This window comes from Ranitomeya imitator, chromosome 4, assembly GCF_032444005.1.
Source record: "Ranitomeya imitator isolate aRanImi1 chromosome 4, aRanImi1.pri, whole genome shotgun sequence".
Classification (NCBI taxonomy): Eukaryota; Metazoa; Chordata; class Amphibia; order Anura; family Dendrobatidae; genus Ranitomeya; species Ranitomeya imitator.
The window spans coordinates 471,841,561-471,858,947 of record NC_091285.1 but is presented as its reverse complement, the minus strand read 5'-3'; the positions used below and the strand labels follow the sequence as shown (position 1 = coordinate 471,858,947).

Sequence of the window (17,387 nt, the reverse complement as noted above, 5' to 3'; positions counted from 1 at the left end):
AATGTAAACGGCTGAAGTAATTTCGCTATTGTTCGATTCATGCTGCCCGTTGTTGAATGAATCATCCGTCAAGTTCCTTTTAACAATAGATGACACGTAGGTCGCTATGCGTACAATAAGTAGAATTATCACTTACTTTACACTGGCCGGATACACATACTGCCGTCCCATTGTGGTCACACGCTGTCCCATCTATTACTTTTTCAGCTTGCCTCACGTAGAACCTGTAGCCCATCGCCCGACATGTCAGCTCACACTTCAGAGTGTTTCCTAGGAAATTAAATCAGATTCTTTTAGACTCTCCAGAGAAAATCTTTGTACTCTATTTCAAGGTCTAAAGATGCTCAGTAAGTGATGATCACAAATATATGGCTATCAAAATAATGATAATACTGTTTTCAGATCATATAAAATAACAGTGGGAAAGTGCGTTGCCAGTAACAATGAATCAGGTAGCAGGTCTCACTTTTAAGATCTCTATTTGCTTCCAGTTAATAAAGGTCTTTTTGTTTCCATATGTGGCCCATTCCTTATCTTGAATTTGATATTAACTCCAGTTCCTCACGAACCAAGTTCAGCACAATATGAAGACATAATAGAAAAGCCTAGACTGGCTGCAATTCACATTTCAACCCCCGGGATAGCCACTCAGTGACTCATCCAGTATACTATAGTCGTCAAAATTAAAATTACAATACTAAGAAGGAAAAGTTGTGGAATAATGGAAATCACAGGATCAAAAGATATGGAAATGATATGCAAATGGTGAAATAATGGGAAAAAAATAAAAATATCAGTATCAAGTAATAATAATATCATCTGTTAGCCACCCATGTGACATCTGTGTAACATTTGTTTTTGGACATCAACATTTTAAAATGTATTAGGTGAAATACACTTTCCTAGGATAATAATGGCAATGTATCTGTAAAAATCAGATGCTACAAAGATGATCCATATGGGATTTTTTTTCACACACCCATAAACTTGTATAGATGATTCTTAACCCATATTCAGACGGGAATAGTGCAGGCAGATTTTTTTGTTCACGCGACATTTGGTCTATGTGAAAAATAGGTCATTTGAACGGTCCTATTGGATTACATTTGTCAGAGTGCTGTCCGAAATTTCCTTGAATGGCACAAACCTGTGTAATATGCTCATTTGAACGAGTCTGAGTGTTACCATTTGAAAGAGAGACTGATTTTTCTCTCAGGTGTCATCCTAGTTGCATATGTTACTTTTTCACTGAAGTGGGTAGACTGTCTGAACTTTTTTTTTTCTCCAATGACTTTTAGCAATTAATCTGTCAAAAAGTAGTGAAACTAAGATAGGAAAACTATGTTAGGCCACATTCACACATTCAGTATTTGGTCAGTATTTTACCTCACTATTTGTAAGCAAAAACCAGGAGAGGGTGAAAAATACTCAAGTGGTGCATATGTTTCTATTATACTTTTCCTATGATTGTTCCTCTCCTTGTTTTGGCTTACAAATACTGAGGTAAAATACTGACCAAATACTGAATGTGTGAATGTGGCCTTACTCTGAGGAGAAATGGATCCGGTATTCAAACTGATGTAGGTTTGGATCAGTAAAACTCTACATGTCCGTGTTCTGTCTTTTTTCTTGTGTCACACATATGTGAACGCAGCCTTAGGGCTGTTTAAGAGGTCAGTGATAATTGGTCTAATGTTGGATTGCAATGCACGTGCTGACCACATATTTCCTGACCCGAGCGTGACATCTTCATAGAAATATATGGAGCTATCACGCTCAGGTCAGAAGATGTGCGGCCAGCCCGTGCTCTGCGATCCGACATTTGAACGATTATCACCAATATCTGAAACAGCCCTTAGTAGGGATAGTGTTGATGACATGAAAGGTCTGTGCAGTGAGAAATAGTTTTTAAGCAAATTAATAGGAAATGTATTATACCATAAATAGATATTTTCCTCCCTGGTAATCGGTTATATCTAGTAAAGACATTGAGAACATAGGAATGCTCTCCATGTTTGCACCCAGAAATTCCCATTTGTGGAGCATTCTCTTTAGTCCTAACACTTCACTAGGGGTCACTTACTTGAGTGCGCAAATAATGAAGTTCAGATGAGCTAAGTCGTGTCTGCACAGGACACCGATATAATCAAATTTCACCATCATCCTAAATAAGCTTGCTCAGCTATGAAAAGACTTGATGACTGATTAATTAGCGTGTCAATCATAGCAAGTCATGAAAAACACGAGGAAGCGATTATGATTGCTCTACTTACAGGATTAAACAAGTGGGAAAAGTACTCTCCATCACACATGATGAAGATGTTCTGATGTGTCGCCAGCTAAGAAACCGCATCATTGTCAGCGTATATACACATATATGACATATACATTGTGTGCCTCTTACAAGAGAATATCCATAACCACATCCCCCCCTCAGGCACATTCCTGTAATAGGCAGAACACATTATTTAGTTTTCCAGCAGCTGACACAAAAGAAAAAAGGTATAAAATACAACTGCAACATAGATCTGTCACCAGATTTCCAAACACAAACTACATACATTATTAAAGAGATTTCTCATACCTAATGAGACAAGTGTATTTACTTTAAAAAGTGGTGTCAGAATGGCTGTATAATTCAGATACTACCGTTGATTTAATTTTTACTTCATAAATCAATAGTACACAGTAAACCAAAACTCATTTTAAATAATTAGATATGAATGGTTACATCCATTTCCCTAGTAGTCACTAACTAACAAGGGAGGACGTACAGGGGTAAATGAAAATACCTAACATACAAATATGCACTCACAGACAACAGAGAAGAACACCAAGGAGAAAAGGGTAGTAAACAAAATAGGAGAGGAAGAGAAATCGCACATATCAGCAACACCAGGCAACAATCACAGATGAACACTCCAAACGCCTCTACCAACAACTCCAAACCAGGCAGTACAAGATTAACACTAGCAATCCAGATTGCCAGAGGCAAGAATACATAGGAGAGGGGAGTGGTCAACATTGAACAGCTGAGATCATCCAAGCAGGAAAGCTTCAGAGACTCTCAGCTGAACAGTTTAATCCCTGTACTGGTGGTGTGGTAATATCCAGATAGTGTCAGTGTCATCCGTTTTTTCACAGACAGCACTTGGCATGAAAATATGGTGAAGTGAACTTGGCTTTACAATGAGAGAGAGAATGAGTCCAAGTGAATTCAACGACAGCTGTAACTTATACAACTGTCTATCTGCGATCTCCACAGTGGGAAGGATGCTGTAGCGCTATCTATCAGGCTAGGTGGGTAGAGAATGAGCTTAAATCTTCAAAATGAATAATACAGTCATGCTGATAAGGCTTTTCAAAGCTGCTGCTTCATTAGGTCTAAGAGATCTAGTTAATAATATCTGCAGGTTGCAGAATAAATGCTGGTGGCAAATGTGCTTTGAGGGCTCGTTCATACCATTATATAAATCAGTCGAGTGACATCTTATTTTATTAACGGATAGCACTCAGACCAATCTCATTCAGTGCTGATGACAAATTTTTTTTTACTGACAGGATCTGTCAGACAACAAAAAATTACTCTGAAGTCGGATGAGTGTGAGAAAAATTGGATACCATACAGGGCCCCAGTACAGCATCCAATTTTTACAGGTACATTGCTGTTCTGTAACATAAGAAATTGGAAACGGTTCTGTAAATTATTAATAGCTGCTGCTGTAAAAAAAAAAAAAAAAAAAAAAAAAAACAGACTGTATACAGATAACAAGGGAGAAAAACATTGTACCACTTTTCTACTTGAAAATCGGATGGATTTTTTACATGTGACCCTGGCCTAAAGGATTTTCCAGGATCAAAATACTAATGGCTGCAGTCATCAATATGTCTTATTTGCATAGACTTGAGTTTTTTTGTTTTTTCTAAAAGGGTCATATTACATAAAGTACAATATAATAGCGAGTTACTAGAAAGCTGGTTTACAAGTAAAAAAATGTCCCATGAAACTGAAGTGTAACAGAATCACAAGGAACATCTGCCAAAGTTATTATTTTAGAAGTTAACAAATGTCACAATCTCTGAACCAAAACTGTTTGTCAACCCCAAAAAGCCAGCAAACATTGAGCTTACATGTACGTTCTGCTTCCTACAGTGTCTGCATTTGTGCAACAAAAATAATGTAGAAGCAAAATGAACGAAGTCCAAAAATTTTGTTAACACTGTTCATTCATTTGGCCACTAGATGTCACTACTCTACTCTCAATAGCAGCATAATAACGCCGATCCCATGGTAGTAACAGCTCTTACTGAACTGGTTGAGAATTAAAATGAAGATGGAATAAAAACGTTAGTTTGGAAGAGACACACATTTATTGGTAAAACTGATCCATCTGATTTGCAGTAAATCAGAGCAATTTGTACAATATAAAATCCGCTTGATAATATCAAAATTTGCTGAAAAATATGGTCCTAAAATTGATTGTAAGAAACCTTATGAAAATATTTCAGAAATACGTGAATTGGAGCAGCAGAAGAACCATGGAGGTACACTAGTAGGTAAAAAAGCAGAGATATACAAGCACTGACCAAAACGCTTCAAAAATCTAAATATTGGGAATGTAGACATTACCGAATTTTACTTCAGAGTGAAAAATCGATATCTGGCCACAGAGTTGCTAACACTATGAACGATACATTCACACAAACGTATAAAAGAATCAGTTTTATCCAGAAAAGTGGGACAAGTTTTTTCTCACCTGTCATCCGTACACAATCTGTATTTTTACAGTAGCAGCTATTATGTTACAGGATTTCAATGTATCAAAAAAAATTGGAGGCTAAACTTTACCATACGATTTTTTTCTGGCACCCATAGATTTGAATGGGTGAGTCTCATCCAATTTACAAAAGACAGTAGGGTATCCTGAGGATTTTCTTTGGAGACACAGATTCGGTCAGTGTAAAAAAATCCTTCATCTGCTCTGCCCCATTGAATAACATTGGTTGGAGTGCGATTAGTTTTTTAAAAGGACAATACTCAAAAATACGGTCGTCTGCCCAAACCCTACCAGTGAATGTGTGAATCCAGACTAAAGCTTTCATTGTTAAGATCAGTAAGGCTGACGAAGGAGAAGCAAATCCATAAAGGTCTAAGTTTCACGGTAGGTCCACAGAGCCCACAAACACAGCAGATTTTCTTGCCGATTTGAAAAAATGTCATCCACAAGTAGCAGAATTTTTTCTACGCCAAATCTGACTTTAGGTGGGAATATTGAAATCTGCGGCTTGTCTATTTCTGTTGTAAACTTTTCTACTGTGGATTTCTCTCCACTCAATGTAAAGAGGTAAAATCTGGAAGGGAATATGTATTTTTCTTTTGAGTGTGGACCCAGTCTTATTTTACACTCATTTTTTGTAGAAAACCAATGCACTATTATACATATATGTTCCTGTTTTTTAACTTATCTTGTATCAGTTACCATCTATAGAAGACCTCTCGAATCCCGCGTTAATTTTCTGTATTCCTGCTCTTCTCCGTTCCGGAGTTTTACCATAAGCATTACTAAGGAAGTCCTTAGGATATCCTTTCTCTAAGAACCTCTTCTGTAGGGTACGAGATAGTGAAGTAAGTGTTTTTATAATTTTGTTTGTGTTTTTGTGATTTACATTGTTCCATTTTTAAATCACTCAGCCAGTGATGCTGCGGCTTCAATTGACGACTCGTCAACAGAGCAACTCTCCCTCTTCCAGTCTTCTTTGCCGACGAGGCATCACTGTAGGCGTCATGTTGATTGATAATCGGCTTCCATAGTTAGGCAGTGGAGAGCTGGCTGTCAGCATGACAACAGCAGAGACTGCCAATCAACGAAGCAGTGCAGAAGAGAAGACGCTACTCTGTCGATGTGACATCACCAGAAGCAGGAGAATTGTACATGACTGCTCTGAGCCGGCGGAGATTGGACCTGAGCAGAACAGGCAGGTAGTTATCAGCAACCTGCCTGTAAATTCTTAGCCCATACACAAAAATAGTAAACGTTCCGGATAATTCCTTTAATTAATAGAGAGTACTATTAGATTTTTAAACTACACACATTCCAGAGGGATTAAATGAAATAGTAGTATATACACAAAATCAAATACTTTATTACTTTGAACATTATTTATTTGCTTCTTATTTTTTTAGTGAATGAAATGAGTATTTGGGTTATACTTCATCCATAACACCTCCTTTTCCTGGTTCCTCTGCATATTCCCTTTATTGGCAGTGCAATATAGTACAATATAGTAGTTCACGTTCATAGTAGTTGTTGTGATATTCATCTGTATTATATATGTTTTATACTGTTATTTTTTGTAATCTTATTAAATTGATCACGTGATTGTCACATCATTGTAAGTTACCTTTGCAAAGCTGCACAGTGCAGCGGGCAGCACGGTGGCTCGGTAGTTAGCACTATTTCTTTGCAGCACTGGGCTTCTGGGTTCAAATTCTATCCAAGGGCAACATCTGCAAGGAGTTTGTATGTTCTTCCCATGCTTATGTGGGTTTCCACCGGGTTCTCCAGTTTCCTCCTACACTCTAAAGGCATACTGATAGGGAATTTAGATTTTGAGCCCCAATGGGAAAAGTGCCAATTAGGGTTGAGCGATTTTTACTTTTTTAGGGTCGAGTCGGGTTTCGCGAAACCCGACTATCTCAAAAGTCGAGTCGAGTGAAATCGTCCGATTATTGCGAAAAGTCGGGGATCGACCAAAACACGAAACCCAATGCAAACTCAATGGGAAATCTCTCTCTCTCTCCCCTCCATCCCTGAACAGAAAAGCTGGTGTTACACATTGCAAATAGCTACAGTGCACAAGCGAGAAGATGGCGATAGGCGTGCACGCGCCCTAAGACCTATGTCATCACTCTACCCATGCTCCTTCATTGGCTGAAAAAATGGCGCCAAATGCGTCATACGAAACGCGACTTTGGCGCGAAGATCGCCGACTGCATGGCCGATCCCACACTAGGATCGGGTCAGGTTTCATGAAACCCGACTTTGCCAAAAGTTGGCGACTTTTGAAATTGTCCGATCCGTTTCGCTCAAGCCTAGTGCCAATATACAGGTCTGCTAAAAAAAAAATTTCAAGAGCCGTTTTTGTTATTCCACGTAATCTTTATGTTTTTAAGTGCGCTGAATCCGAAAATGACCTCCGTTTTGTCATAGGACATCACGTTTTCTGACAATTTAAGTAACTATGTTACCACCTGCACGCTTGACCCGCTCCCATCCCACCTCATCCCTAACCTTTCCACGGTCTTCATCCCAACCCTAACGCACCTCTTCAACCTCTCACTTACAACAGGTGTCTTTCCCTCATCCTTCAAGCATGCCAAGATCACACCCATCCTCAAAAAGCCCTCCCTCGACCCATCCTCTGTGTCTAGCTATCGCCCGATATCTCTTCTCCCTTATGCCTCCAAATTGCTGGAGCAACACGTCCATCTTGAACTGTCCTCCCACTTCTCCTCCTGCTCCCTCTTTGATCGGTTACAATCAGGCTTCCGTTCCCATCACTCAACTGAAACTGCCCTAACTAAAGTCACCAATGACCTACTAACTGCCAGGAGCAAGCGACACTACTCTGTCCTCCTTCTCCTGGACCTGTCTTCTGCCTTTGACACTGTAGACCACTCCCTTTTGCTACAAATCCTCTCATCTCTTGGCATCACAGACTTGGCCCTTTCCTGGATCTCGTCATATATGACAGACCGAACATTCAGTGTCTCCCTCCCCCACACCACCTCCTCACTTCGCCCTTTGTCAGTCGGTGTTCCTCAAGGCTCTGTTCTAGGACCCCTACTCTTCTCCATCTACACTTTCGGCCTGGGACAGCTCATAGAATCCCACGGTTTGCAGTACCATCTCTACGCTGATGACACGCAGATCTACCTCTCCGGACCTGACCTCTCTTCCTTGCTTACCAAAATCCCGCACTGTCTGTCTGCCATTTCAGCCTTCTTTTCTGCTCGTTTTCTACAACTGAACATGGACAAAACAGAATTCATCATCTTTCCCCCATCTCACTCTACCCCTCCACCAGACCTATCCATCAATGTCAATGGATGCTCACTATCCCCAGTCCCACACGCCCGGTGCCTCGGGGTGATCCTCGACTCTGCCCTCTCTTTCAAGCCACATATCCAAGCCCTTGCCTCCTCCTGTCGTCTCAAACTCAAAAATATTTCCATCTAGATATATCTTAGCCTCTGGTGATATTCTTAATTACTTCCCATTACCTTCCATGTTTCATCATTCTTTAGGACTACCGTACGCATTTTTTCTGGCTGATACGCTTAGCAACACTGTAGTGCAGCAGTAAACAAGGAATTTCTTACTAGGGTATGTTGCATTATCTTCATTGTCTTATCCTCTAGCTTCAGTGCATGCCATTTCTATCTCCATGCCTCCTGATTGTTCGTTTTTTCGTCCTCAAAACCTAGGAGCACTGACATCATATATTCCACTCTGACCTTGGTTTTCTGACATGTTTTCGTGAACTGTATATATATAAATATGTTCTGTATATAGTTATTCATTTGTTTTTATGTCATTTGTTTCAGCAATACTGTGATCAAGGCCACGAGCTGGCCGAAACGTCGTTGTTTATGCCTATCGCATCACCACTGTATTTTACTGCAACACTGGTTTCAATAAACTTTTTCACCTGCAACAAGCATTTTCCATAGTACGAGTGCAGTGATTACATATCTGTATTCTTCATGCTATTGTTGTACATAAAAAGTCTTTTTTGCTGTGGACCTGATGGCTTTCGTTTCACCGCATAGCTATAACACCTGGTTGCATGACTAATTCAGACACCGAAGGTTTCCTGGTGCCGCTACATAAGCTACTTACTCAGTCTCTACTCCTTTTGTGTGTTTGGTAGACACACTGTACTATGCTTGATGTTGTACATATTTCACCCTTTCTCGCTGGTGTATGATTTTCTACCCTCTGGTTCAGGATATATGTACGATACATATTTTTGGACAATTTTGCATCTGCTTTTATATAATGTGGGCACCAGTTTTCTTCAGTGCCCCCATATACCGTATTTTTCTCACCATAAGACGCACTTTTTTCCTCCAAATTTGAGAGGAAAGTGTGGGTGCATCTTATGGTAGGCATGTAACCTGGGGAGGGGGCAGCAGCGAGTGGGATTGCACTGGGAGGCAGGAGGCAAAAAAATGTCCCTGCGGGGTTTCAGGAATCAGTGCTGGGGAAACCACATGGTCCCGATCATTAAAGTGCAGTAAATATTCATTAGCTGCTTCCCTGCCCACCTGTCAGCTGAGCAGTGAGCCGGGAGCAGCAAATGAATACTCTTTCACAGGGACAAACATGGTTTCCCCAGAGCTGGATTCCTGCAGCAGCTGGGGAGATCTGTGTGTCTGGTGGAGGAGGCAGCAGCAGGGGTCAGAGGGGAGAAGATCGCTGCATACCTGCCTGCCGGGGCTGTGCTGGATGCTGAGTGCTCCAGCACAAGGACCTGTGTGTCATGAAGAGGGCAGGCTGGAGCATCACATGGCAGCACAGAACCCTCCCTCTTCTGATGTCATCACAGGTCCTGCAGACACTACACTACAATCTGCAAGCTTACTCCTGTGCTGTGGAGAAGCAACAAGAGGGAGCGCTCTGTGGTGTCATGGGATGGGATGCTCCAACATTTTACCTCACCATAATGTGGCTGGCTGCCACAATTAAAAGGTTAGTCACTACAACACACAATAAAGCTCTCTGCCACTTCTGTGGTGAACTATAACTCCCAGCATGCCATAGGATCTGCAGGACATGCTGGGAGTTATAGTTCTCCCAATGGGATCTCAAAGCAGCACTCCAGTGTTATTTTTCAGTGCTGGAGTGGTGCTTTAAATATAAGCCCTGTGCCTCCATTCTTATACTTACTCTCCAGCATCTTCATATAGTACTTTACAGACAGCACACTGGTCCCGCAGCTCCATCTTCTACCCGCAGCTTCCAACATAATAACATACTATTATATATAACAACAAATATAATAGTATGTTTATGTTTTTAAATATGTTGCCACCTTTTTCGCTTCAAATATATTTTTCCCTATTTTCCACCTCTAAAACCTGGGTGCGTCTTATAGTCCGGTGCGTCTTAGAGTCCGAAAAATACGGTAACCATTTGCTAGTGAAATAAAGTTTTTTACTTCTATGACTTTTGGTTTTCTGACCTTTTATGACCATATGTTCGGTGTTTTCACTTTGGGGTTTTCTGAATAGTTATGAATAGTCTGCCATTCACGTCTTAGCAAGTATATGTCACTAAACACTATCCCTTGCTTGACAGTTCTTATATATGGTTTGATGTATATTTACTCAATGCAGAATTTGTTTTTCTTATTAGATGACACCTACATGCGAGCATGTAATTTGTTGTGCACTGGGTTTGTCATAGTACCGTAGGCAGTGGTGTTTGTTACTTATGACTACATGAGTGGTATGGCTAGAAGTGGTGCAAAATTAACAGGCAAAGGTGAACCCTGGTAAATGCTGGTGCCTACAAGTCCTTATAACCAGCAGATGGTAGATGTGGACCCTAACAGTCCTTACAAACAGCACAGGTGTGGGTGCACTTACATCTTATGTGATGGGGCTCAGGACCTTTGAGTCATCTCTTGACAGTAAATACTTACAGAGTGATGGGAAAAAGGCAGACGCTGCAGAACAAGGCTTTATGAAGTAATACAATTTGCATAAATATTTTTTATACATTTTTCTCCTATGAGCAATCAGTTTTAGGAAAAAAAAAATTGGCAGACAATACTGTTTCTACTAGTAAATGTGGAATGCTTTAAAGTTTCACTGTTATATTAGATTGACCCTTAATCTGTCTATTAAAATGTAGACTGGATAGTCAATAGTTTATTCAACACTATTGCCGTATATCATTTTTTCAAAGGATAAAACAAAAGCTAGAGATACATATATGGTAAGGCAATGAGAGGTTATTAGTGCTGCAGATTAGCCTGAGCAAATACTGATTTCCCCATGCCTGTGCTCCCCTACAGATTTACATAGATTTACTGTTTATTGCCTAAGTCACTTTAAACCTATACATACTGTAAACCATACCTGCCAACCTAATGAGGTACAGTAAGAGTTTTACAACAAAAAAAAGGATTATTATGAGGATAATCGCTTTCAATACAAAAGATTGGTCAGTATTAGATCATTGGTCTTATGTATAAACCATTATTATTATTATTATTATTTTTTTTAAAGGTTTTTCATTTATTTTAGTTTCCTTAATATAAAACCCCACCTTCACCACCCTGGAGATCCCACAGTGTGGAAATTAGTAGGCTTCATGATCCTTTCTTCTTTGTGATTTACACATGAGACAACCTAGACTGAGCAGAGTATGGGAATAACAAGTAATCATGAAACTTTGTCGGAAAAAAATGCAATGAAAAATCCCCCAATTTACCCAACAATCCATCACCCAGATTGCACCCTTTTGTAAGTGTGAATAACAACAATTATGGCTTGTAGACCCTCCACTGATGTAGCTCATATCTGCCTATTACTTGAGAGACTAAGACTAGGTCTTGAGTAGAGAATCCGATTTACTAAGTTGAAACAATCACTATTGAAAATATGAGCCATACCAGACTAATATGTAGCCATTTAAAAAAAAATGAGCAAGTAATTAACTGTAAATTATTTCAAACCTGCACAAACACATCAACTCACTGACTAAAAAGCTGTAGGCTCAGTCAGTAAAAATCTATCCTCTCTTCGCATTACAAACACATAATTGGATTTTACTTTTTTAGTGGCAATTACGATAGTAATATTTATAGGCAGGTAAATAAGCAAGTACCATGCATGATACATACAGAGGCATTTAAGAATTTAAAGATGTTTCTTTCCTTCATTTTCTCTTCAATCAACGTATGCCGAGATACGTAGTGCATGATTTCACAATATTCTGCTGGGAGACGTTTATGACCCATGCTTGTGTAACGCCCAAGAGACCGGGGTACCCAGCACCGGACCAATGGGGTCTGTCTCTTGAGGGGGGTGTCACGGGTGGCTTGACCCGGTGCTGTGGCCTCAGGCAATGCACAGTGTAAAGGGTATCGTGAGGGAACAGGCACTTACTTGATCAGCAGCAGGTTCTCCCAGCGGTGATGATCCCAATCCTGGATAGATGGCTATTGTCCAAATGAAAGACTGAGGCACTGAAACGTTTAACCAGTTTACTTTAACAAAAAAAGGATTTACAACCAGTCCTGTCACCGGAGTCTGTATGGGAACTCTGAGTTACTTTGACCCTGCCGGGGTCTTCGCCTCTTATTGTACGCAATATCTGTGTGGCCCTGCTGCTGTATGTGAACTGGCTGCCGGCCCAATCTGTCCCCTCCGGGTCCTGGTTCGACGGGCAACCCGAGTCCTTTTATCGGCTTACCCCCTCCAGGAGTACCGCTGAACTCTGTGTCTGTTGCTGCGTCCGACCCTAGTGAAGCTGATATCACCTCACGTTTTTCCGGTTGCTGTATTATATGTAATGAATACAGCCACGGATCCGGTATCCGTCTTTGCGCCTGTTCTGGGTAGTGATTAATGCTACCCGGTTCTCACAATGTCCTTTTTCTCTATCCCTCTTCTCCTCAGGCCGGTGATTTAGGCCTGGTAACAGTCACAGGGCTGTTAGAGATTCAACTGTATGACCTCTCACTTTCAGCTCCTTAGCCCAACTGCCAGTTCTTCTCTCAGACCAGAATGGATCAAGGGGAGTCTCTGGAGCTCCCCCTTCTGGCCGGAGGTGGTAGTGCAGTCTTGCTATTTTAGTATTTGCATTTACTGTCAGTAACTATTTTTGTGGCAAATACCCCTAGGGGTGCCACATTCCCCCTTAGTTAAGAACAGTACTCCGGGACTGTGGGACAATAACATTTTGAAATAACAATTAATATGTACAGAGTCTTAAAAATGAAAAGTTACAAAAACCACTCAAGGAAACAAAAATATAGTTCTGTAAAAAGTCACTTCAAATAGCGTCCATTAATACAGTTCTATCCTTGAAGGTATTAGGAAAGGCACTGTACTTAGTGTCCAGGAATTTAGTTCCATTTTTCCAACGGAGTTATCAATATAAAGTCTAAAGAAAGTTCAAAAAGAGCAAAAAGCAAAGTTCAAAAAGCAGTCTTTCCGGAGCTTTGATTTAGTGCCTCCGGGCTGATAAAAAGTTCAAGAATATGCAAGAAGTTCATACAGACAAGTCTCTGTAGGCACTGGGCTTAAACGTTGCAGACTGATAACAATGACTATACTACATTTTCTGTTTAACTATATACGGCATAACATATATACAATTCACATTATGAGCTTTATAGTTGGTAATCTGCATACCTGGCCGGTAATTGACCCTGGGTACTACGCTGTGATCTACGTAATAGCGGTGTCTCTTCATGTGGTGTACTACTGTCTACTGCGGATGTAGTATCTGCCCGCTCTGCTAAAGATAATTCCACGACTATGGAGTTGGCAAGTCCACCGTGAATGGGATTACTCTGACCAGGAATCTGTTCTTCCTGGCCTGGAACCTCCTGTAGTACGGGGCCAGCCTCTTCCTGTCTTGGGACTTCTGGTATTGGGTTCGGTGTTGGGTAAAAGGCCACCATGGGAACCACTACTGCACCATGGTATGTTAGTAGGGTTTTGGGAAAGTCTCCTATACAGGTGTGATACACTTCCTCTTCTTTTTCCTTTACTGGTTGAACCTGTATGGGTTGAATAACTTCTGGTTCTGGCTGGACAACATCTGGCTCTTTCAATGCTTCCGGACATAATTTAAGATTGTCTCTTGACACTAGTACAGATGTTAAGCCTCCGTTTTTGCTAATGAGACACATTTTAGGATTATCCACTCTTGTTGGTAAAACTGTGTAGGGTACGGCTTCCCACTGATTGTCCAGTTTATTGGTTCGACGATTTCTCTTGAGCACTTGGTCACCCGGTCTTAATGGGGTCGCTAGAGCATTCTGGTTGAAAGTTCGCTCTTGTCTTTCTCTAGTTTGCTGAAGGCTTCTTCCCACACTCTCTTGCACTTGGCGATACTGCTTTTGCCGTATGATATCCCAATTGGAGTCTTGGACTTCTGCGTCTGGTTTCAGAATTCCCATTTCTAGATCGATTGGTAATTGGCCGGGTCTTGCACGCATAAGGTAAGCTGGGGTGCAATTGGTGGAACTCACCGGGACATGATTATACAGATCCACCAAGTCAGGCAATTTCTCTGGCCATTGATTCCTTTCTGCCTCAGGTAAAGTCTTTAGTAGTTCTATTACAATATGGTTCATCTTCTCGCATAAGCCGTTTGTTTGTGGATGATAGGCCGTCGTCCGGATCTTTTTGCAACCATACATATTACAGAATTCTTTGAAGATCTCTGATTCAAAGGCTGTACCTTGGTCGGTGAGAACCTGTTCCGGATATCCATGGGGTCTACAAAAGTACGTTTGGAATGCTTTGGCTGCTGTTTTTGCTGTCAGATCTTTTACGGGTACTACTACCAAGAAGCGTGAATAATGGTCCACGATGGTCAAGGCATAGACATAGCCAGACCGGCTTGGTGTCAACTTCACGTGGTCAATGGCTACAAGTTCAAGTGGTTGTTTGGTGATTATGGGCTGCAGTGGTGCTCTTTGGTTCTTTTGATCGTTTCTTCTCTGAGGTTGCATGGGCCACAATTTCTGCACCACTGTTCGATTGATTTTCTCATCCCGACCCAATAAAATCTTTCTCTTAGAAGTACTTCTAACTTTTTCCAACCGAAGTGACCAGCACCATTATGGTAAGCTTCGAGGACCATCTTGACATCTTGTTTAGGCACGATAATCTGCCAAACCAATTCATGTGTTTTCGGATTGGTGTACCTTCTACAGAGCTTCCCTTGATACAGGAACATTTTGCCTCTCTCTTTCCAGAGTTGATGCGTCTCTTCTGAGGCATCCTCATCGGGATATGCACTTTGCTCAGTTAACAATTCCTTCACCAACTTCACAGCCGGATTGCTGTCTTGGGTGTCAGCCCATCTATGGTGTGCTAACGGATTTAAATTCACCTCTTGTTGTTTCTGATAGGTACTTGACTGATGATGTTTTGCCTTGGGATGATGGAAGGCTGGTAGTTCAATTTCTTCAAGCTCCCCCATTTCTTCTTCTACATCTCTCAAGTGTGGCATCCGGGATAGGGCATCGGCATTTCCATTCTTGCGACCTGCTCGATACTTGATCTTGAAGTTGTAATTAGATAACTGGGCTATCCATCGCTGTTCTAACGCACCTAATTTGGCTGTGTCCAGGTGGGTCAACGGATTGTTGTCAGTATAGACAATAAATTCTGCAGCGGCCAGATAGTGTTTGAAACGTTCAGTCACAGCCCAAACTACTGCCAGTAGTTCCAATTTGAAGGAGCTGTAATTTTCTGAATTTCTTTCAGTAGGCCGGAGCTTTCTACTTGCAAAGGCGATGACTTTCTCCCGACCTTCTTGCTTTTGTGACAGCACCGCTCCTAGTCCCACATTATTGGCATCGGTGTAGAGGATGAAAGGTTGATGGTAATCTGGGTATGCCAGAACCTCTTCTCCGGTTAGTGCCTTCTTTAGTTGTTCAAAGGAGTCTTCCCTTTCGTCGTTCCACTGAAAAGGAGGGTTTCGGTTTGAAGGTTTCTTCGTCTGCCCTACCAAGGTGTCTTGCAAGGGTGCTGCCAACTTGGTAAATCCTTTTATAAATCTGCGATAGTAACCCACCAATCCCAGGAATTGTCTCACTTCTTTTGCGCTGGTAGGTCTTGGCCAATCCCTTATGGCGCTTATTTTCTCGGGATCTGGTGCTACTCCCTCCGAACTCACGATGTGTCCCAGGTACTGTACCTTTGGCTTGAGAAGGTGACATTTGGATGGCTTGACTTTCATGCCATACCTGGATAAGGCTTCGAACACTTCTGCCAGGTCTATTAAGTGTTGTTCGTAAGTCTTTGAGTAGACAATCACATCATCTAGGTACAGGAGGACGGTCTCGAAGTTCTTGTGTCCGAGGCAGCATTCCATCAGCCGCTGGAAGGTACCGGATGCGTTGCAGAGTCCGAACGGCATGCGATTAAATTCACATAGACCCATTGGTGTGGTGAATGCCGTCTTTTCCTTATCTCGCTCAGCCACAGGGACTTGCCAATACCCGCTTGTTAAGTCTAAGGTGGAAAAATAATTAGCAGATTTCAAAGCAGTTAAGGACTCTTCTATCCTAGGCAAGGGGTAGGCGTCTTTATGGGTGATGTTATTAATCTTCCGGTAGTCTACGCACATTCTCATGGTTCCGTCCTTTTTTTTGACAATCACTAGAGGGGCCGCCCAGGGGCTACAGCTGTCTCTTATTACCCCGGCCTGTTTCATCTCCCTCAGCATATCTTTTGCACATTGATAGTGAGCGGGCGGTATGGGTCTATATCTTTCTTTTATTGGGGGATGGTCACTGGTGGGGATTGTGTGTTCTACCCCTTCTATCCGTCCGAAGTCCAATGGGTGTTTACTGAAGACTTGTTCATATTCCGTCACTAGCCTATACACCCCTTGTTTTTGATGGGTAGGTGTTGAATTTATGCCCACGTGTAGCTGTTGGCACCAATCCTCCATTTCTCCATCTGAGCCATTGCCTTCCACCTGACAGGTTGGTTCTAAGGGCTCAATGGTTGTGATGGCATTGTTGTCAACAGTATATAGCTTTGCCATTGTAGCATACCTTGGCAAAGTAACCTCTTCCTCTCCACAGTTCAAAAGTCGTACCGGCACTCGTCCCCGGTGTACCTCGACTATCCCTCGTGCTGTGAGTATAGTGGGCCTGCTGTCGGTGTACACTGGTTCTATTAAGGCTTGATAATCTCGTCCCTTAGTACCAATGGCTGCTCTACACCATACCAGCATTTCTGTTTTTGGTGGGATTACAATAGACGTTGGATCACTTACCCTCACACTGCCGATTTCTCCACCTGCAACTTCTACCTGTTGCCTTAACATCAATACTTTTATTTCCCTCCGGAGAACTCTCTGCTGGCAGGATTGGGCAGTTTCAGCAATTTGCTGTAAGACAGAAATGACTTCGGAAAAGCAGTTCTCTAACACATTCATTCCTATCAATACAGTTGGTTCACAGTTCCGCCGGTCAACATCAACAACAATTATACCCTGTTTCTTCAATTCTACTTTACCAATCTTTATGGTCATCTCCCTGAATCCTAGTTTCGGTACCAACTTACCATTACTGGCCCATATATCTAGTTCAACATCAGAGGGCCCTTTATCAATATC

The 17,387-nt window shown here is 41.6% G+C and overlaps 1 protein-coding gene across 2 annotated transcripts in view; it reads right to left on the bottom strand.

Annotated features, from left to right (window-relative positions):
* The window catches only part of THSD4 (thrombospondin type 1 domain containing 4), a 1,349,728-nt gene that overhangs the window by 694,665 nt on the left and 637,676 nt on the right, over positions 1-17,387 (bottom strand). For both annotated transcript variants that reach the window (XM_069765881.1, XM_069765882.1), the window contains exon 7: positions 137-270. In XM_069765881.1, coding sequence (XP_069621982.1) covers positions 137-270 — 134 coding nt within the window. The remainder of the gene's footprint in view (positions 1-136; positions 271-17,387) is intronic.